Source organism: Sapajus apella, unplaced genomic scaffold (genome assembly GCF_009761245.1).
Source record: "Sapajus apella isolate SASKATOON/1434 unplaced genomic scaffold, GSC_monkey_1.0 scaffold28, whole genome shotgun sequence".
Taxonomy (NCBI): Eukaryota; Metazoa; Chordata; class Mammalia; order Primates; family Cebidae; genus Sapajus; species Sapajus apella.
In genome coordinates, this window is record NW_022436968.1 from 6,843,405 (window position 1) to 6,867,677 (window position 24,273).

The 24,273-nt window shown below is 33.6% G+C and overlaps 1 protein-coding gene across 31 annotated transcripts in view; it reads right to left on the reverse strand.

The window, feature by feature from the left end:
• Positions 1-24,273, reverse strand: part of GULP1 (GULP PTB domain containing engulfment adaptor 1) — a 287,119-nt gene that overhangs the window by 58,832 nt on the left and 204,014 nt on the right. For all 31 annotated transcript variants that reach the window (XM_032292703.1, XM_032292700.1, XM_032292686.1 and 28 more), the window contains 2 exons: positions 7,691-7,762; positions 1,148-1,246 (listed from right to left, as the gene is read on the reverse strand). In XM_032292703.1, coding sequence (XP_032148594.1) covers positions 1,148-1,246; positions 7,691-7,762 — 171 coding nt within the window. The remainder of the gene's footprint in view (positions 1-1,147; positions 1,247-7,690; positions 7,763-24,273) is intronic.

A 24,273-nucleotide genomic window follows, 5' to 3' on the forward strand; every position in this document is an offset into this window, starting at 1 on the left:
TGTATTCCCCAAAATTCACATGTTGAAGCTGTAATCCCCAGCACTTCAGAATGAGACTATAGCTGGAGTGCTAAATTAAGTAAGATTGAGGCCATTCACCTGGGTTGTCTCTGTACTTTGAGTTCCTAAATAACAAACTGCAACCTGACTAGTATGTAAATAAGCTGAACACTAATTTAGAAGTATAATACACAGCTAAGTTTTAGCCAATTACAGGCAGCCAGCTCATCATACCATGCCCATTGAAGGTAGATGCCTTGCTGTAGCCAATCTGGTGAGTCATCACTTTGATTTCTGTGTTCAGCCTATAAAAAGCTCCATGTTCACTGCTGCTGGGCAAAGCTTCCTGAACAACTTCTGGTTTCGAGTGCTGCCTGATTCATGAATCATTATCTCTTCAAATAAAGTCTGCCAAATTTAATTAGTCCAGTTTTAATTTGAACAGGAGAAAAGGCCTTTAAAAAGGTAATTAAGTTAAAATGGGGCTACGAGTATGATGCCTATCCAATTTGATGGGTGTCCTTACTGGACATACAAAGAGACACCAGATAAGTGCGTGCACAGGTAGATGACCATATGAACAGGCAGCAAGAAGGCAGCCCTCTGCAAGCCAAGGAGAAAGGCCACAGAGGAAACCAACCCTGCTGGCATCTTGATCTTAGAACTCCAGCCTCCACAACTGTGAGAAAACAATTTCTGCTGTTTAACCTACCCAGTTGTGGTATTTTGTTATGGCCACCCAGAAAACTAATACACACTGATTACATCTACAGGAATAGAAGTCAATGCAGAATATTTTAATAAGCAACACACAGCTTTTATCTTCTTTCATACTCAGTGAACCACACTGTATGCATCTCTTTCACATCTCCTGAAAAAAAATTCCCAAATACAAGTCCAAACACTGTTGAATACACTTAGCATAAATTATTAATATTATATCCCAAACAAGCTGAAGAACAGATCACTTATAATGAAATTCCAAAAGTTGTTTTCACTTCTAAAAATCCTATAGTTTCAATTTGTCCTTAACTCAGAACTAAACAGTTCAGGGTTGCAAAAAATTTTTAAATATTTGTGAAAATAGAAATATAATTGCAATTAATTAAAGATTAGAATGTCTCTAGCATTCAAAAATAAGCCTTACCTTTGTTTTGGGTTCTAGAATTTTTACTCCATAAATTGATATTTGCAACTCCACTTTAGGAATTTTCTGGCCTTCAGATTTCTTGATATGTCTTGCAAACTGCAAATGAAAAATTATTCACAAAACTACAATTGTATCTCTATAAATAATGAACACAAATAAATATACATTTGGAGTTCATATTCAATTTCAGACTTTAAGTGAATGTTTGCCAATCATCAAGCATTCTGTAAAGATAGTCTCAAAATATTAAAAAATAATAGCGATCAGCTATTATAATTCACATTGATTTTTAGCAAGTTTTTAAAATTATTATTTTTAATGCACTTATTTCATGGTATTTACAGAAATGTGTTCATACCAGACAACTGAGAAAACTCAAAATACTTTGTGGGAAGATATGCCGAGATCAGTTTGTTTTTCTGTGAATCTTTGTTTTTATTATCTTCAGAGAATTTGCAGTTCATCAGCTATTAAATAAGCCCTCTTCGCCATTTCTAGATATTTACCCGGTTTGGAACACTATTCTATGCAACCACATCAATAAACAAAAAGAAGCTGATTACCATATCCAAACTGAAGTGAAAAACTGAATTAATTATCGCAGCTAAAAGACTCAGGTATAGAACTAGACTCAGTCTAGAACTATAAATATTGTGAGTATCTTAACAGCACAACTTTTCTGAAAACTTTTGTAATAGTATGTATAGTACTTTCTCATTGAGTTAGTAGGTGTATGTAAATGCTTGTTCAGTTCTGTTATAAAATCAAAAAGAAAATCAGAATACTCATGTGCTTAGCAGATGGAGTGTCCGTCTCTCTACTAGTATTGCTTAACTTAGTGGGGGAATATTTCAGGATCCCAGTTAAACATGAAAGTTAAACAATTAATATTATTTTTTAAAACTTTAATTTTAAAATATAGGCACAAACACAACATATATATATTATTTAGCATACATATATCCCATGCAATGTTTGGAACGTATTTATACTAAAAAATATTTGTAAGAAATTCAAAGGTTACTAGGCATCTTGATTTTATTTGGCAATTTTACTCTCTCCCTACATTCCTTCTCTCCTCTGCAACCACCCCAACCACCCAACTTTTTAAGAAATGGAAAGAAAACTAATAGAAGAAAGAATTCCTCGCCCCTCTTCTAGGGCTTCAAAAAGTTATTTCCTAGTGTGCGTTTTTTTCTCTAAGGATACAGGTCATCTTAACTTGACTCAAAATTGATGACATGTAATGCAAGACAGCATTTCAGTCCTCTTGTATGTCATAGTTACTTGCACTGTGTATTTCACTGTAATTTAGGGCAGATGTGAATACACACGGTATAGCTCCATCCTGGAGCACAAAGTCTGTTTTTCTTTTCATGGCTTTGCACGGCCACAGAGAATACTATAATAAATACATATATGAATGCCTTTAAGTGTCTGCCTTCCTATCCCAAGGGGTACCATTTGTTTTATTCCATTTTGGGTGGTATAAATTTTCAGCTTGCTGTCTGTTTTGCTCTGTGAACTTGGATTGCTTTTTTTGGTATATAGCCGTCTTCTTGCTACACATGATACAACTAACTTGTGCCAGATAATTTTCTTTTTTGTCTTTAAGAAATTGCCAGTTAATTTTCTTTTTTATCTTTAAGAAATTTATTTTGCTTGAGTGTACATCTTTAAAAATTATCTCAGCTCTCTCCCAAAGAATGTGAATTAATTTTATTTTTCCTTCATAATCTCTTTCTATCAGCATAGTTGAGCAATTTGAAGGTTTTCACATAGGAAGGCTTACAAAATAAGTCAGCTGCTCTCCACCTACGTGAATGCATCTGGATAAAGCAACTCCCATTGTCGGCTGCAGAGGCACTCTCTGCTTGTCTCCTAGGTACTGCTGTTTTCCAGAAACAGACTAAGCATGGCTTCTGAAGCTCCTTCCACATCTAGACTCAACTATATTCCTGTGACCTCTGACAAGAACTGTGCACCCTTTTCAATTTCCCCCGCTAAAATGTCTACCACAAAACAACCACTATTATTAAACTTATCTATGGAGAATGGAAGTAAAAATGGAAGAACTAAAGAAAGGAAGGAAGTAGGGGGTGAGGTAGAAAAACAAAGAGGAGCGGTAAGAAGGGAGTGAGGAGGAGGAAAGGGAGAGGGGGAAGAAGGAGAGAGTAAGAGAAAGAAAAATAAAAATAAGCACAATATTTCTTATCTAGGTTTTCTAAAACTTTTCTGTCTGCTTCATAACAGGATGAAGTAATTGTGCTCAAAATAGCTTCAGATTCATGCAATCGCATCTTCTTATTTCAAAGACGGGAAATGTAAGTCCCAGATAAGCTATGTACCTTGGTCATAAAATGGGTTTGTAGAAATTAGGCCTAGTAACTAGATTTGCAAATATTCACTAAATAATCTTTTTCTTTTATACAACATATTTTCTGCATTTAGAACAGAAAATTCCCAGTTCTATTTTCATGCATATCAAGGTTCATACTAGCTATTGGCCTTGATTTTTGAATATACATTACACAACTCTCAGGCCTAAGATTATATTCATTCAATCTGTATTTTACTCAGTTTAATATTCTCCTTCCTGCCTTTTTTTTCTAAACTTAAGCTAACTGTAACCTATAGTTTGCATGCTCCCCTCTAAGACCTCTTGCTCTCCTAATATTTCTAATTAATCTTATGAAGATATGCTGATCAATCTTCAGAAGATTATATTCTATTTTCTCCCTATTTACTATTTTAATGGTAATGCTTGAAAAGAGTCTTTTTCACAAATTTCTTTCAATGTTTGCTTCAGTGAATTTACTTCTTGGTAGAGCTAGATGGATAAAGTGATCTGCCATTAAAACTTGAATATAATAATCCAATAAAAATTATTCAAAGGAAGTGATGCATAAGCATTTTGGAGAATGACTGGATACAACAAACAAAATCAAGCCTTTTTCATCAAAAAATGATGGGGAAGGATGGAGTGATACTTGAAATATATAAAACATTTCATTAAATATATACCACTGATAAATGGAACTGTTAAGGAAAATTTAAAGGGAGCACAACCGAGTTTCAATATTATCATCACACAATTTCTATCCATTTCTCAGAGGACTTTTTAAAAAGTGAAATTAACTATACTACTAATGGAATATATAGTATTAGGCAATAAAATTAATTTACTACTTTAGACCTATTATTTGGAGCTACTATTCATCTTTGGGGTTTTCATGCTTATATTTTCAATCTAAAGCATTTCCAATAATCCTGGGGAAAATGAGCTATGTTTATATATAATTAAATTAAGCTTTAAATGTTTTATTAATTAGATAACTGATTGTGAAGACAAAAATAGTGTTATACAACATAGACAGAGTGAGTTCAAATGGAGAATCTACTTGGCTGGGACTTTGCAAGGCTTGACAGCAATTCCCAAAGGCTACATTTTCATGCAGTAATTTCATGTATTTTTAATTTAGCTGCATTGGAGTCAGGGGATCTTCACTCTAAAACTGTGTTCCATGAATGCTGCCCCCTGGATATCTCCCAGAATCATTGATAAGCTTTGAATCTATATATCAATACTTACTTACATGTAAACATCATGAATTGTTTATGAAATATATTGAGTCCCCAACGTTTGTATTAGTTGTATTAATAAAAATATATAAATCAGTATTAAAAATAAAATTAATTCGAATAACAATGTTATTCAATACATAGATGTTGAAAGGGTTTAAAATTACTGCATTTTAGAAAACTTGGTATTTTCTTAAATCTCAGGCTAAAACGTGATTAAGAAATAGAAACGGTCGAACATGATTATGAAATAAAAGAACATGTTTTGATAAATATAGTATCTGAGTATCTGAACCCAAAAACTCAGTACTTATAAAAACTACTATATTTATTTAAAAATTTATAAACTGTAAATTCTCTGTAAAATGACAGTGAAATAGAGTGTAAAAAATCAAAGTTTTAAAATTTTTTGAAAACTAAGCAGGCATCATTAAACACAGAAACATGAAAAATTTATTATTAAAAATTCTTTAATTTTTCCATTAGCTTTTATTCTTAAATTTTAAATTCATTTTTAATGTCAGAAGCTATTACATTAATATTGCTGAAAAAGTAGTAAATATAAATAAAATGTTACCTTATATGGCAAATAAAATCACATACTGAATTATACAGATTTTTTAAAAAGCAGTCAGAGTTCATACGTTTAAGAAAAATAAGCAGGAACTTAAAATGGAGATGTGTATGTATGATAAACGAACGTTTCTTTTTTTCTTTTTTTAGTAGAGCCACACCACCACCTTCTGGTCATTTCTGCACAAGACCAAAATTTAGAAAGGGCCAGGCCTGACACGTAAAAAATATTCTTGGTATACTTTGAATTGTAGCTTTTGACCCTTGGCACAAAGAAATAAAAAATAAAATAAAATAAAAACAGATTAAAAAGCTTTGTTTTATTTATTATCATTACTGTATAAGTCATTACCCTTAGGTATACTTTCCTGATATAGAAAATGTTTTCAATCAGCACAGTAAAGATTGCTTATTAAATACACACCTATTTTGGAAGACATTTGAGAAACAATGGCTACTATAAACTAAGTGTGCATTTTTAAACTATACTACATAACTTTTTATCTTATTGTAAGTCACATTCTTTTATTAACAGGGTACATTTCTAAACATGAAACTCGATAGAAATACATATAAAATCCTGCCAAAATATATGTAAACTAGACATTGTTTAGAAAGCATTTGATTTCAAATATATCTTTACATTTGATCTATTCATTATTCGATGGAATCTTTTTGGTTTTTGATTTGGGTTGACTGAATAAAGAACCTCCTAGGCATAAAGAAATACTATGTGTAAATAGCATTGTTCTTTCATAAAACATTCTGATTGTAGTGAAGTTGGATTCATGCCCTGAATTTGCAACATTTTGAAAGTATTTAAACAGAATACTATTCTAATGCTGTCCATAAACTTCGAGGCCTTTTAAATCCGCTTTTAGAATGATTAAAAATGTTGACCAATAAAAGGCAAGTCTTAATTATTACCTAACAAATGGTGAAAATAAATAGTTGGCCAATCCACTTTTTTCCCAAAGGCAGCAATATTATCTTGGGAGTTTAGTATATTTACTTAAAAGGATTAGTAAAATATTCTCATATAAAATAAAATGAATAAAATATTATTGACCTTTATTTTTTTACCCAGAATAGAAGCCACACCAATTCAATTATTCCTCAAGTTAAACACAGAGTAGATTCCACCAGATATGACATTCTCAAAGCAAAGTAAAAGCATTTAATGTCTCTGACTTTGCCTGGCAGAATCAGAGGTCTAACCCTCCTTTAGAATAACTGGATGGTCCCTAAACCAAATAAAGTTAGAGAATGGTTGTTTCTCCAAAAATGTGAGAGCAACTATAGAGAATAACATTAATTGTGTAAAAGAAATAAGTAGTGGTATGTATATTTTCTTATATGATAAAGCTGAGAATTCTGTTGAAGGAGGTTTATAAATTTTCAAGTCTCAGTGACAACAATGTCTTTTGAGATGTGGAACAATTAGAAAAACATACTATGTGGCATCTTATGTAAGATTTTCTCAGGAAACTTGTTGACTAGGATATGTGGGGTTGCTTATTAAATGTCCTTCTCTTCTCTCAGTCTCACCTGTTCCCCCATGGCTACTTATGGACATTGCTAGTTCTTTCTGGATTTGTTGATTAGGACATCTTTAATATACAGTGTCACTTCAAAATTCTGCCTGGAGTCAACACTAACTCCACATCTTTAACTGGTAGATATACCCTAGCTTTTAAAGATAGTTGTTATACCATTACCAGCTTGATTTGAGACATAAGTTCACATTATCCAAGCAAAGTAAAGGCAAGCTACTAAACATCAACACTCAAGGCACACTGCCATAAAATATTATTTTTAGGCCAGGCGCGGTGGCTCATGCCTGTAATCCCAGCACTTTGGGAGGCTGAGTAGGTGGATCACCTGATGTCAGGAGTTTGAGACCAACCCAGCCAACATGATGAAACTTCATCTCTACTAAAAATACAAAAATCAGTCGAGCATGGTAGCAGGTGCCTGTAATCCCGGTTACTCTGGAGGTTGAGGCAGGAGAATCACTTGAACCTGGGAGAAGGAGGTTTCAGTGAGCCAAGATTGCACCATTGCACTCCAGCCTCGGTGACAAGAGCAAAACTCCATCTCAAATTAAAAAAAAAAAATACATATATATATATACATATAAAATTTTTAAATGACACATTATATCTTAGAAAAATATGAACAGGATGCCATATTTTAAAAACAATTTTGTATACATACGTATTATTAAAAATGTTTTCTTGATATGATCACATTTGCTCAATAGTTCATTTTTAATAGAGTGAAGCTATGTCTGTGATAAAACTACTCATGCTTTGATCTCCATCAATCTACTGACAACATGACAGAGTCAATACACTTGTAATTTATTTAAAGGGCTTTCCCTACCTTTAGTTTCCTTACAGCATCTCTCACAACTTCTGTTCCTTTTGGCTGTTCCACTTCTGTACTGCCAAGAAACTGAAAATGGTCATCTGTGAGACACAGGTTTTACTACATCGTATATCACTGAATCATGTTAAACTATAAGACTGCATAATAGAATGGTTTAATAGTAATTTAAACTCATATCTTAAATATAATTATTATTTAGATTATACAAAAATATAAATATACTACTTTATAATTTATACTTCCTGTTAATCAAAAATTATTTTTTAAAACTTTTTTTCTAAATATTTTACTTGCAGATTTTTACTGGAAAGAAAACTAAAGTTATTTTCTTAGGCCCAAGGGAATAATGTTGATCTCAACAGTTAAAATTTAGTAAACTTATTAAGTAATTAAAAATTATTTTTCCTTCAAAGCATGTAATCGTATTTTGTTACTATATTTAACATCAATAGTATATTTCACAGTTCATAATTTCAAGTAAACATTTTTCTGTTTTCCACTTATGAGACTCATCTAACATGTAGAATTTAAAATACAAGCATCTTTTAATAGCCAATTTATACAACTAAGTAAAGCTATAGGTAGACTAATGAAATAAAACATACATGATCTACAATTTTACTGTTTTAAATAACCCTGAAGGTAGTCAGTAGGTGATATGGTTTGGCTGTGTCCCCACCAAATATCACCTTGAATTGTAGCTCCTATAACTCTATGTGTTACGGGAAGAACCTGATGGGAAGTGATTGAATCACAAGGGTGGGTCTTTCCCAGGCTGTTCTCATGATAGTAGGAGATCTGATGGTTTTATAAAGAGAAGTTACCCTACATAAGTTCTCTTGCCTGCTGCCATGAAAGACATGACTTTGCTCTTCCTTTGTCTTCTACCGTGATTGTAAGTTTGCTGAGGCCTCCCCAGCCCTGTGGAACTGTGAGTCAATTAAACCTCTTTTCTTTATTAATTAGTCAGTCTCAGGTATGCCTCAGGTATTAGCAGCGTGAGAACAGACTAATACAGGAAATATATTTAGTTAAAACCTGACCAATACATAAATTGAAAAAAGTTTCATAATAATTATCACACTGTAATGAAATCTCTACCTTGGAGAGACATAATACCTCTTAAACAGAAGTCTAATGTCATTAAATGTACGATACTAAGTAGAACTGAAATATAGAGGTTTTATTTTAGAAAACATTGCTATAGACAGAGCAAATCAACATTAAATTCAAGAAGCATATGTAATTTTCCAAAGCCTTTTTTTTTTTTTTTGCTCTTGTAACATACCACCAATTGTAAGACCAAGAGATTCAGGAATTAATCACTTCTCCTATGTATAGACGTAGGTGTCAATATGTGTTTGTAAACTTTACATAAAGATACCATAAGTGGAATCTTTTTCATATATTAACTTACAGAATAGAAGGGAAAAAACAGTAAAGTCATGCTATCTCTTATTCCTTCCTTCATTTTTGAACAACAACAACAAAAAACAACCACTAAAGAAATTAGAGTTTTGATTTTTAAAATCAGCTTTCTGCACAACTGTCATGAGAATTACCTAGGGAGCTGCTTAAAATGTAAAAATACATGTTCCTTTGTCAAATCAGAATCTTTAGAGGTAGGGTAAGGGAATTATATTTCTAGAAGCATTGCAAGTGACTCCTTGTACCGAAGTCCAAAGAACAGGGTTAGAAACAGTTAACAGGCCATGTGGATAGTGGAAGGTAGGTACCAAGGTGAACTGAAAATACAGGCTCTAACTGCTGTTCTGTGTCTGGTAAACTCATGGAGGATAGAGAGTAAAGCACTATTTGTACTGAGGAAAAGAGAAGTTTCAATTTTCAGATTCTGTAAGGTACAACAGTTCCTTTTATTTTTTTTTTTTCTTTTTGGAGACGGGCATTTTTCTCTGTTGCCAGGCCAAATTGCAGTGGTACAATCTCCTCTCAACTGCAACTTCCAACTCATTGGTTCAAGTGATTCTCCTGCCTCAACCTCCCAAGTAGCTGGGATTATAGGCATGCGCCACCACACTCAACTAATATCTGTATTTTTAGTAGAGACAGGATTTCACCATGTTGGCCAGGATGGTCTTGATCTCCTGACCTTGTGATCTGCCTGCCTCAGCCTCACAAAGTGCTGGGATTAGAGGCCTGAGCCACCACACCCAGCCAACAGCTCCTTTTTCTAATACGCTTGAACTATGTATACCAAACTAACAGGCCTTGGATAAGATACCAACAGGCTTTCAGTTTGCCCCACTGTGACCTCAAGTTGTTGGTTGACCAAGCATACATAAAAGACTAAAGTGAATGAGAAATTTTAAGCTGAAAAGGAAATGAAATCCTGCTACCAAGATTGGGAGACAGCAAAATCTACTCCTGACACCAATGGACATGTCACATTTCTCCAGTTTTGGATGAGTGTTTTCAACCTTGATTGCATGATAGAATCACAGGGGGCACTTTAGCCAGGTGCAGTGGCTAGAAAATCTATATGCATTGGTTAGTCCCAGCTACTCAGGTGTTTGAGGCAAGAGATCTGTCTAAGCCCAGAGTTTGGGGCCAGCCTGAGCAACACAATGAGATCCTGTCTCAATCAAAAAAGAGAGATAATGAATCACATTGGAAGCTGTAAACTTATTACCAATGCCTGCAAGTCTGATTTGACTAGTCTAGGGCAGAATCAGGACAACATTTATATATTTTAAAACTCCCTAAGTGATATTAATGTGCCACCAAGTTTGAAAAGCACCATTTCAGATCATCCAGAAAGGAAGACGAGTTCAAATAACTGAAGGAGATTTAACATAATAGTAGCTATTTAGTTCGGAATACATCCCTGGGGTAAACTGTTCTCAACTTATCTGAATTTATCATATCACTGAGGGATTCATGATTAGTGGGTGGTCTAGGATTAGCAGGAGCAGAGAAGCAAAGGTGGATCCTTTATAGGTATGTAATTCTTGAACTAGAGGAAGGCAGGGTCAATAATAGACTGTAAGTGTTACTGGCAATATTTCTGGAGGAATATTCATACTTCAGCAGAAATGTCGTGAGTCAAAAGCATTATATGCAAATAAAGCCATGGGGAAAAGTATGGAAGAACTCCGAGTATATTCAAAATGAATAAACCTCTCACTGTGCTCCAGGAACCTTTTAACATGTTTCTTTCACACTAGCTTTAATTAAATCCTTTGAGTAATGCAACACTGGGAGAAGACTTGAGTGATGGTGGGAATTAAATTAAAATATATCTTAATATGGAGTTCGCTATTTAACCCAACTTTTTCTTAGGTAATATTAAAAAACCTATATGACAATCATTTTAAAACTAAAAAATAGTTTATTCCTTATAATACATTTTGTATTTTTTAAATTATAAAATATCATGATACACAGGTTAAATAATTCATATTTATATGCATTTCTCATGCCTATCTAAAATATTTATAAAACTCTAAGATATGAAGTAGCAGGCTAGAACAAGCTCTAAATTTAGAAGCTGAAGATGTTAGAAAAGTCCCCCAATTTCTGCCTTGTCTTACTCTTTTTAAAGATAAGGATAATAATGCTGTTCTTCTCTCCTTATAAAATCATTCTGAAGAGCAACTGCAATAAGAGATGAAAAAAAGGAAACCTCTTTAAACTGCAAGGTGTTTATGAGGGATTGCCATTCCTTTATCAAATTATTGTGAGGGGAAGATACTAGAGTTTAGTGGACACAACTGGTGCCTGCTCAGTTCTCCTGGGATCCGCTTTATCAACCCAGGCACTCATCTTCCAGCTTCCACATGCTTTTCTGGCAATGACTCACACTCAAGACCTCCAGAGTATTCCCTTTGGGCAATGAAGTCAAAGTCACCTTGCCAGTATTGAGAGCTAGAAGCATATGGGAGCTTTTTATCCCCATACCCTCACCGCCCATCATCACACTCCTTAGCCAATGACTGACTTGGCTTCTTTGTTTGGAGGTGAGGTAAGCACTAAGTATAATATTATGATGCAGAGTTTACCATGGAATTAGGCTAATGCTGAGGCTTCAGCTGATATGTATTCTTCCCTCATTTCTTCTTCTTGTCGGCTCTGCTGTTCCTACTCATTTACTGATTTCTCTTGGGAGTACTCACTTAATAAATCATATGCACTTAAATCTTTTGCCTTGGGGTTTAGTTCTTGGAAACACTTGCCTAAGACACTGGGTAAAGGCTTACATGCTTACATTCCAGGGACATACAGTCTGGTATATAAACCCATAAATCACTGTCCTAAGTGCCATCAAAAGGCTTGTACAGAGGAAACAAACTTTGATTTTTATCTTTTCCACTCTGCCTGATTCCTGGAGGATGAAACCAGAAAAATGGAATCATGCCCTGACTAGGGAATTAATATACTCTATTCCAACAGAAGAGTTGTTAACTAGCTGAAGAATTAGGCTTGGGAGCTCTAGGCTGCAAAATTCTAGGCATGGCTGGGAGCAGAAGTGAGGCACCTAAGCGACAAAGATACTAAGCAGAAGTCCACATGCAGAATTGAAAGATCCCTAGACTCCTTTCTCAGCTTGGCTCTCAGGATACTAGCTGCTAATCTTATAAGTCTCCAAGCAAAAGAATTTTTCCCTGGAGAAAACAGTCCAAGAAAAACAAGACAACCTATGCTGACAGTTAAAATTTCCAAGTGAAATAGGTGGGTCACCTGATCAGTCAGTGGATGACAAGCCCTGCTCAAATACACAGAGCAGCCAGTTGGCTTTTGAGTGACTTAGTCTTAAATATCAAAACACAGCAAATATGTGAATATATTAGAGAAAAGTCTCACATGAAAAGTAGAGGAAAAGCAAGAAGAAAAAAGATGGCTAATACTCTACAATCAGTACAAATATACTGCATTCATAATAAAAACAAGATGCTAGAAAAAGTAGTACATATAGAATGAAAGAGAGTTGGCACTTAGAAACATGACTCAGGCAATTAAAAAATAATAATATTAAAAGATAAAGTTGTAAAAAATTACAAGAAGTAATTATTAAATGCTTACTGTTTTTCAGGTCATATTTTGGGAGCTAAGGATACAGCAGAGAGGTAATACATTTGTTAATTAGCTAGATTTAACCATTCCACAATGTATATATACTTCAAATCATATGAAATAAAAACATATAATGTTATCTGTTAATTAAAAAACATAACGTTAATGTTTATTAAATGCACTGAAAAAACAAATTTCCCTACCCTAATGGAACTTACAACCTAGTGGGTGAGCCAAACAATATTAATAGGAATAAATGAATTATATGGTACGTTAGAAGTGCTCCAGAGAGATAGCAGGAATGAAGGGTGGAAGTCAGGGTGTGTGATTGTGGCTGTGTGTCTGTTTTCTGTGTCACACCATCTTAAATAGGGTGTTCAGAGGAGATGTCACAGATAAGGTGAATGTAAAACAATCAGAAAGGTGGATATATGGGGAATCGCAGGCCATGCAAAGGAAACAGAAAGTACAAAAGCCAGATATTTAAAAGAAGACACAAAATAGAACAGTCAGAGAATTGGTCTAGAATAGTGTTTTTAGAAATTTGGTCCCAGGACAGGTAGTATCAACTGCCATAACTAGGAAATTGTCATAAATACAAATTCTACTCAATCAGAAACTGGGAGTGAGATCCAGTGATCATTTTAACATCTTCTATAGGTGATTCTGGTGCATGCCTAAAGGTGAGAGCCTGTTTAGGAGAGCCAACATTAAACCAAACAGAGTCCTGGAAATAGAGAAGAGGGAAAACTAAAGGAAAGAATGCTATCAACCACTTTCCCAGAACAAAAGTATGAATTTTCAGATTAAGGAACTCAGTGTTATACCATATTAATGAGTGAAAACAAATATACGAACACAAATAGGCTTATCATCAAAATATTAGAGACTTTTTAAAAAGATCATAAAAGATTTCAGAGAGAAACAAACAATAAAAAATAAAACAAAATGAAACCAGAAATATGAATGACATCAGACTTCTTCACATCAGTAGTAAAGGAAGAAAGTAACTTTAAATTCTGAAGGAAATGATCATTTTGAACCAAGTTTCCAGGATATGAGGAAAGAAAAATTCATACTGAGATGTGCAAAGGCTCAAAAAATTGCCTTGCCATGTCCCAGTTCTCAGTAAGAAAAGAAGAAACTAAAATAAAACAGAGGGAGTAATGAGCCCGGGAAACAGGGCAGAGATGTCAGGAGGGTGTTGATGGTCACTACAAATATGACAAATAAAAGCACAGCAGTACAACAGTTTATCCAACACGGAACAAAATGATGAAAGACAGGAAAGCAAGATGCAGTTGCTTCCATGAGTGGGACTTAGGAGAAGAGCTAGAGAAGGTTTTCGTTTTTAGTTTTTTCATTATAAATCTTGGGGAAATATTTGACTATTTTAAATTGACATAGATTATTTTGATAAAATAAAAATGAAATTAAGCCCCCAGATGATAACATGTTAATTTTGCATATGTTCATTTATTCCCTAAAATATTTTTGAGTATTTACCATCAGTCTAGCATTTACTAAGTGCCAGGCATAGATCAGATAAAAATGTCCCTGTATTCATGGAGTTTATTCTAATGAGTGAGTGTGTGTGTGTGTGTGTGTGTGTGTGTGTGTGTGTGTGTGTCTGTGTCTGTGTGTCTATATCTATTGTCTATGTTTATGTCTAGATCACAGACGCACATATTCTATTTTAATCACACAGATGAACTGGGAAGATTGTGGGTAATGTTTAAGATAGAGTCATCAGCTCTTTCTAAAAAGGTGACATATTAATAAGATGCAAGGAAGAAATGAAACATACACTCAAGCATATTGAGGTTAACATGACTCTGACGTGTTCACTAGTGATACCAGAGTCAACAAATGGGTATACAATGCTGGAGCCTGGGGAAGAAGATTTATGAAGAGAACACGTGGATTAGGGAGATCCTGGCACTAAGGTCACAACGAAAGGCTGAGGGATTGAAAAGAGTGCCAGAATCATGGGTCCTCAGGTAGCTGCCATATTTCAGAGGGAGGTGGAAGAGAATAATGCTGCAAAGGGGAATAAGACTGCTGTTCAAGAAAATGGCAGGGGGAATCATGCAAGCGAGACATCAATACTCCTGAATAGGGTTGCTAGATCTAGCAAATAAAACTACAGGACGTCACTGCGGGTGGGAATGTAAAATGGTACAGCCAATCTCAAAAGAATTTTTTTGGTAGTTTCCTTTCAAACTAGACAGGGACTTACCATCAGATGCAGCAACTGCACTCGAGTATTCACTTCAGAGAAATGAACACTAACATTCAAGCAAATGTCCTGTAATGATGGTCATACTAGCTCTCTTTGTAGTAGCTCAAAGTCAGAAGCAACCTAATTTTCCTGCAATGAGTGAATGCTTAAACAAACAATGGTACACCTATACTATGGAATACTGCTAACATGGAAACGAATGAATTATTGATAAACAGAACAAGTTAGATAAATCAAAAGGAAATTTTGCTAAATATAAAAAGCTAACCTCAAAAAGTTTATTTTCTATTACTATTTACCTAAAAAAGAAATACAGAAATACTTAATTGACAATCTCTTAAAAATGAGACACTGGTATATTCAACATTATTTAAAATTGTGTAAAAATACTCATCTTTATGTTTTGCAACTTGATGTCTTAATTCCTCCATATGAGAAAACAGAAGAAATTAACATTAGGGAAAAAAAGAGCATAAAGTTTTAGACTATTTTGCTTCATACAATTAGATTCAGCATGCTATTTTTCAAAGAGCAAAAGAAATGAAGTTACGTGTTCTCTGGCAAGTGATCATTGTTCCTGCATTTTTTCTTACTTAAAGTGTTCAGGGTTTTGTTTATCCTTTTTTTCTGTAAAATAAGTCTCCACTTAATGGCATCGATAGGTTCTTTGAAACTTCAATTTTTAGCCAAAGGACATAAAACCAATTTTACCACAGGCTAACTGTTGTAAACAAGAGTTAATTTCCTACAGCATATTTCTGGTCACAAAAATATCACCAAACTTCTAAATAAAGACCCAAATGCTTCTAATATTAAATACCAAAATAAATGTGAGCTATACATACATTTAAGAAAAATTAATAAAAACAAGTAAGATAATTATTTACTCAATTATTTTAGCTCAGGGTTCCAGCTGGCAGGAGCCTCTCCTGGTAGCTCAGGGGGCAAAGCTGGAACCAGCGCTAGACAGAACGCCACCTCGTGGCAGGGTGCATTCAACACACCCACACTCAGAAGGAGACCATTTAGACAGATCAGTTCACAAATCTGTGCATCCGGGGATATGGGAGGAAACAGGAGTACCCAGAGAAAACCCACTCAGATATGGAAAGAAACTGAAAATCTCACACAGACAGTAGCCTGGCTGGGAACTGATTTTTTTTTTTTTTTTTTTTTTTTTGGTCATCAACCATATAACCAATAACATGGAATAAAACAACACTAAATGAAACAGTTATTCAAGGCCCTGCTGCAGATTCAAACTTTTGGTAAAATTTTTTTAAAGAAATATCAGTACATAGAGTTTACATAAGTAGAAGCGTGTGTTTTGCACAATTGTATGCTTGTGCCTGGAAAGTGCAATAAGGATTAACTGTTTATTTAAAAAAAACTTTAGTTTTAATATTAATACATATTCACTAAGAAAAATGAGAAAACTCCATAAAAATATATCAATGAAAATAAACATTAACTTTTACCTCATAGCCAAGAAGTGACTTTGTTTAAAATATTGCATATTCTTTTAAATTTATGTTAAAATAAAAGTGATTGGCCAATGACAATATTAGACAAACTTAACAAATAAATCCTCATCAATTACTTGATTATTTGGCATTATTGTGTGAATATGCAGGTATATCTACAAGTGCATGTATCTATATATATATGTTGAACTTTCAGATTAAAACATTGAATATGACTCCTAAGCAAAATGAATAGATAAGAAAGATATAAAACACAGACGGGAAATTTAGAATATTAGATTATAAAAAGTAAGATGTAGTCATTGATCTAAAAATGTTTTGTGTATTATTAGTATAAAAAACAAAAGGTATAACAACATGGCATAGATTTTGCCAGATTTTACAAACTATTAAACGTCTTTTTTAAATCTACAAAGATTTCGATACAGAACAAATTTCTGATACTATAGACATAATTTTATATTCCATATAAATACCACACCCCATATATCTCACCACTGAATGTATTTGAATATTTATTGTTTAGGCAGATGTACTCAAAACAGTCATTTTACAAGCTGCAGTCTGCTGAAATTAAACAGATAGAAATGTTAGCAAACTTGCTATTATATACAAAATATTTACCTTGGTGACTCTTAAAATTGTTAGTAAGATATGTCATATTTGGTTAATATTTTCCGAAATTTCTATAACTATTTTTCAAATAATTAAAATGAAACAGGCTTCTCTTTTAAGCTAATTTACACAAGTTATGTCTATTCATTTCTTCCGTTCCTTCACTGTATTATATTATGCCTACCTTAAGCATTTTACAATGATGTGTGAAAGTTTGAGGATTCCACACTCGTTATCAAATATTTAAAATGGAATATTTTTTCACTTGAAAGGCTGACTAGTTGTCTATGACTTGCTTCTTTGCCAGTAGAGAGCAGTATTGGACATCATATGGACTAATTTATAATCTCTGCTTTCCTTCCTCAAATGTTTTAGAATCACTCTATAAATAATGTAGGATTTTTTCAAAGATATCAGAAAAATAACAATTAAATAAATAGCTAAAGCGTTACTAAGTCTAACTGCTATGAAATTTGACAGTAGTTCACCCACAAAGAACATCATTTATAACAAAAAAGTCTGAAATATACATTTCATGCATATAATTTTATATGTAATTTTATGCAGATATGTTCTCTCTACGGAATTATTTTAAAATATTAAAGGAGAAAAATTCCTACTTTTTGTAATATAAAAGTTTTATCTTGCTTCAAGATTAATAAATATTGTTGGTATAACAATGAATATTCTAATTATCTTTTTAAAATAATTAGAATATTTGTATGTATGTATCTTTGTAACCAATGTTGCAGAGCCTATAATATGATGGGACTAAATTTCCTTTGAAGCAATTTGACTCCATATGTGCCAAAAAACAAAGTATTTAAGCCTGTTAGCTACTCAACTGTACCCAGTAGATAAGCTATATAGGAGTAAGCCAATTTAATTTTATAGCCGTTATTTGGCTGACGTGCTATGGCCCCATTGCCAAGCAATACAGGAAAAGCTATTTTTAAAAAGCACATCATAATAGTCATTTGCTAAAGCAGGGTCAGAATCAATTGGATTTCAACTTATTAATCAAAACTGTAATCCTGAAGAAAACTAAAATAGGTCCACCAACAAAAGGTCATACTTTAAATTTTAAATTAAGTACTTCAAAAAATTTATCCTTTAACGAAGAACAAGGAAGTTTGGATAGAAAATTTTTAAAATATGGGCTGAGTATTAAGAAGTCCTCATTTTATATTTTATTTAATATTTGTTTCTCATTTTATAACAATTCTTTATCAAACTATATTTGTTCTTGTTTTATATGGATATGGGGTATATTATTTTCATAATCTCTTGTTTTCAAATACTATTTCCATGTTTAAGTCCAAACAAATCTACTTGCTATAAACAGGAGTGTTCATTGCTCAGGAGGCTCCCCAACCAAGTTTGTACCACGTGGTCCACGCTAAGAAGCAGCGAGTTTTTTTCCTCTCTATGGAGACCCTCTCATACTCAAACATCCTTCACATCTGAAGAGTGAGACAGGTGGAGTAAATAGGACATTTATCTATATGGTTATCAGCAGAAGTATTATAAAAGTAAATAAGCATCAACTTGAATAGAAAACCAAAAGCATGGGGTTTGGAGCCAGACAAGCTTCACAATCCATTTCTCACTAGAGAACCACATGATTATATAAAACACATGGGCTGTGGAAATATTCTCATGTAACTTCTATTATTTTATAGATGTAAAAGCTGAGGATTGAACTGAGGATAATACTTATTTAGGCCACGTCCATTTAGCTAGTTAAGATTTATGTTATAAACTGTTTCTATTGTGAGAGGGGTTTAAAAACTAAGGTAGTCAAAAGAATATTCCATATACTCTACAGTCAGATAAAATGAATTTCCGAATACTGATTCTGCTATTTTACTCTACCTTTCATAGACTCACTTTCCTCATTCATAAAATAGGAAAAAACTCAGTGTTCTCATGAGAATTAAATGAGAAAATACAACTAGCGAATGTCACAGAATGAATATTCAATGAATTTATGCTTAGAAATAAAAATGAAATAATAGCCACATCAAGCAAATAAAAAGAGCCAATCCACCCACAACGAACCGCAAAGTAAGCAAGAATAAAGACCCTATTTTAAGCTACTAGGAATGGGTTTCGCTTCTTGAGGCAGCTAGAATCCTTACCAACACATACGCAAGTTTTTTTTTCCTTAAAATCATGTTGGTTACTTTCACACATTTGTCCTTCTGAATTCCTACTGTAATTTAATTTATTTGCAATTCTCACTACAGTTTAATCAGATTTATATATAACATAGACAAGTGACATTTTTAGGATATCTACACATATAATATGTCTCTTTGTGAGGGTCTTTTAAGTAAGTATTCTGTTTTTTAGTGAAGCTGAATATAATTCATGCTAAATATGTTCTTAGTTGTTTTATAATTTTTGGTAAGTTAGATTATTTTTCAGTTCTACCCACAAGAATATATTGCTATATAAGGAATATTTACTCAGTATGAAGTCAGATTACCAAATTCTTTAAGCCCAGTAGTAGTATTATTTTTTTTTAATTTAAGTGTCCTGGAATCTGAATATTAATAAAAAGAAATATATCTTTCCCTTTCCAATATGGTTACTAATTATTTTTCTTTGATCACTAAATTAATTAAAAAGCAATGTTGCATAACAGTAATAATAAGCAACTATATCTCATTCTTCATTTTCATGTAACTTACTTAAGTTTTGACTGTACAACACGCTGATCATTGTTTTGCTTTATGTTTAAACTTGCACAAAATAATCTACCTAAATCTGCTTATGTCCCTGAACTCTAAATATATTTATTTGTAGAGATCCCTGATATTTCAAGTACCCTCTAAGCTCTCTTGAGCTAAATTTATCTCTTATTTTACCTTTTGGAGAGAGGATTCTTTAAATGCTCTAGCACCCCTCATCTTTCAGGGCTTATTCACAGGACTTCTCTGAGACACTGGATTATCTTTGTCATTACCATTATCATCGTTGGTATGATTTCTATGTCCTAATTCACTTCAAAAATATTTATTGTGCATAGTGTATGTATCCGGTTCTGTTTCAAACATGAGGATACAGCAGTGAACAAAATAGACCCAAATCCTTGACCTACTAATGTTGCTGTAGGCGACACCCGCATCTTCAGTGACCAGGGTGCCTTATTTTCCTCACAAGTTCTTTCACTCCATGCTACCTAAAGCCTCCATTCTACCCAAAGTTATCTTGGTTTTGTTTGAGAACAAACCAAATCAACTGCAACAAAAAGCTTTCAAATATACAATAATTGCCACAGCGTAGTTTTCTGGCTGTGATTATTGTTTGTTTTGACCTCTTAAGCCATTTTTGAGAAAACCTCCTCCCATGCCGCAAGCAGAACTTCTTTTCCATATTTGAATATCACAGAAAATGAGTGATCATATTAAGGGAGTCTGTTACTCAAACTGCTGTCCTCATTTTTTTTTTAGAAAAGGAGAAAAATCTACTCTTCAGATCTTGATAGGTGGTCCATAGCTCTTTTGAGTGAAAAATGAGTGTGGACTAATGATACTCCCAAAATGCAGATTTATTGATTACTTCTAACAGACTTTCTGTCAATGATTAATACAGTCTGACTACCTCTGCAAAGCATTGCTGTATGCAGAACTGTCATTAGTGTGCTATGAAGGTCAAAGCAAAGAAGGCTGGATCCTGTTTTACCTTCCAGGTTTAAAGATTCAAAAGCAAGGAAAAGTAAAGAAAATAAATGGTAGCAAAAAACACTCTGAGCTGGAACATATTGAGACAAGCTTAATGTCAGTGGCCTCCTACAGAGGCACTAGTGAGAGCACGCTCTGCACCAGAGTAGAGCTTCTTTTATTCCACAGCTGTTTACTGAAGACCTACTGTGTACCAGACACTGTTCCAGATACTTGAAGAGACAGTGATGAACAGAAAACTCAAAGATCCCTGTAGATGTAGCTTGGTGGAACTATGCAAATAAGCTTCAGAGTGACAGTCACACGGACTTAAGCTTTGAATTCTGGCTCTGACGCTTGCTAGGTGTATGAATGTTAGTATCACTGAACTGCAGCTTATTCTTTTGTAAAATGTAGATAAATATTCCTGTACTTATAAGTGAGCTGTGAGAAAAAAATTGTGTGGGTAAAGTGTTGACACATAGCAGGCACTCAATAAGTATTTGCTTCCAAAACCAAATTGTGTCAAATGATGTGTCTAGGTGTGTATTACTTGGTTCCAGATCCCAAGGTAATGCTAGAATATCAGGGTTTGTGGCTTTTATTCTTTTCAAGAAGGGTCATTTTTTCTTATTATTTTATAGAGCGAACATAATTATATTAGTAGGCTGAAAGGAATCTGCTGGGAAGCTGGCGACTTTGAATCACTAAATGACAGATGGGACCACAGGAACATCAAGCATCCAAAAATGGCGGGGTTCTGACAATGACCACAGTGGAGTACGGGAAAGGAGTGCAGCAGTCTACCTTAATAGAATCAGTTGGGTCCATCTCACTTTAATCAGTCTGCAATCAGATATAGATATGAGGTGATCAGCTGTTTCAGCGGCTAATAAACAGCCTAATTCTCTCTTCTCCTTTTGTAAAAGTGAGCAAGTATTCTGCTTCCATGCTCACAAGTCACGCCTTTGATATAATTAGGCCAATCTTATTATACACTTCTAAATTCAGTTTAGTGATTTTGTTTACTTTTTAAGTCCATGTTTTTTAAAGATAATTTGATTTCACTTTCTCAACACTTGAAGTCAATTATCACTAATTAGTGCTATTTAGTAAAGTTATGTAATGCTTCACTGAAATGTTTAATCAGTTTTGTTTGAACCTTACCATATCCTGATTTTATTGATTTTCCTTGGCCTTTAAAAAAATCAGTGGTAGCATATTCCTGGATAACTTCTGAGAGTATTTTTCAGCTGCCCTTTTAAAGTTCTAATCCTGGTGTTATCACAGTTCTTTATGTTTTTATTGGAATCGTTCTGAAAATTTAATAGCCTGACTAGTAACTATAATTCCAAATTATATAAAAACTTCCCTTTATATATACAGAACTATATTGCAGTATATCACTTTTTTCAAAAAGAACTATACATATCTATTTTTCATGATATATCTGATTAATATATCAAATATTCAAGCTTGGCATTTTCAGACTACAGGACTGGTATTTAAAATGAACCTTGACTCTGTGCACTTCCATTTTTTAATTGAAATATGAACTGTGCAACTAATGGTTACATAGGAATAGCAATTAATGAACTATGCACTTTCATTTATTAATATGTCTGAAGATTAAATCATTTACTCAACATAATTTTAGTTGAAGCATTTTGTGACATGCCACTTCAGTTCCTTGATACTAATGCAAAATACAAAATACATATACTGACTCAATTCTGAGATTAATTTGATCGTTTTCATTCAAAGTGATACATGCTATTAAAATACCCAAATAAGTGGAGTATGGGCAAGAACATGGCATTATAATAGCATGAGAGTCATGATACTTATTACATCTCATTTCAGGGCTAACCTAGTACAAATTTCAAAATTATATTTGTCCATAGAAATTGTGGCTACTGCTCATTACATGCAAAATATAGAAAACACATGGCATTCTCTTTGCTCCAAAAACACACACTTTTAGTGAATACTCAAGTGGAAATATCTGCACAAACCCAGGGAGCATCACTCTGTAAAGCACAATACATTCTATAATGTGTTTTTCCTAGAGACTCTGAGAGTTACTGCCACTTAATCATGATTAACTCTTTATCTGGTGATAGATAGCATTTCATAAAGCAGACAGTCTGGGGAAAGGCTTTTTTAAAGTCCTTGATGACATCCCGTTGGAGCTGGAGGGGCCTCAGTTATTAGAACTCCATCTGTCAATCTATGCCAGTAGAAATCCTGCCAGCAGCCTGCAGGAAAGGGTGTAAAGTGAGTGGATGGTCTGGCAAAAGCTTAAGGCCAATGCAGGGAGAGAAAAAGTAACTTTCTTTTCTCTCAATAGTCTTAGCCTCTCCACGAAAAGTACTTTTGGTTTGCTGCTGTAGAAACACTTCCTGGGAGAAGTTCAGGTTGTGGTTGGTTCTTCCCCACATTGATTGAGTGTTCAATTTGTTATTAGGATACTACATTTACCAATTTATCATATAAATCTTCATGTAAACACTGAAGTTAAGGCGTGTACTTTTGTAAATTGTGATTGTCCTCAAAGACTATTTACTGAATAACAAGGTCAAACTTTACCCTGCATAATGATGTAGAATTTAAGGGGAATCTGCAGAGCTATGGAGGTTAAGATTTCAATCTTGGCTCAGCTCTTTCCAAATTGTTTTGTTATATCTACTTTGTATCTCAAGCCTGTTACTCTTTTAAAAAACAGTAGTGATATTTCTGAGATATTTGTCAGAATTTCTTAAGTAATGAGACAGTGGAGTTTAGCGCAGTACTTAGGATTTAATAAATTAGTATTTAATAGACTTGTCTCACTTTTTCAAGTGGGAGAACTAAAACAATTTTATACATAAAAGCCAAAGGGTATCCCTAAAATTAAATTGTTCCATACTAAATAATCCTGGTAGATTATAGAAAACAACTATCACCAATTAGTTTCTGGCTTTTATCTACTGATTTGAAATTATATAAATGCATACGAGAAAGAAAATATATTTATCACGCTAGTTCTCTCAATAATTATAATGTCCCATTGTAACTCCAGGAATTTAGTGAAAATCTTAAATTTAACGGGGATCATAAAATGAATATATTAGCAAGTATACTTATGACACTAGTAAAAATGAAAAGACAAAAGGAATATATAAATAGGGCACTACTTATCAAATGTTAGAGGTTAAAATTTGCAGGAAATATCACACTAAAACTTTACTAGGTGCTAATTACGTTGCATATATTCTTCTAGAAACTTCTTTTCTAAATTTAATAAAGTAAATTCTGATAGGGTACTATGATTATATATGTGTTAAGTAGTTTAAGTGCCCTATGTGGATATGTTGTGATCTCATTAATAAGGTCATGAAGTTGGTCAACTATAAGGTAAAAAAGAGGTACATCTGAGGTAATCACAGAGGCACATTTGTTCAGTGACTATAAATTGGTTAAAGTCTGATACTTGCCTTGTTAAATGATCCAGTTTATGAAGGTCAAGGCATAGCATTCAAGAAATATATCATATAA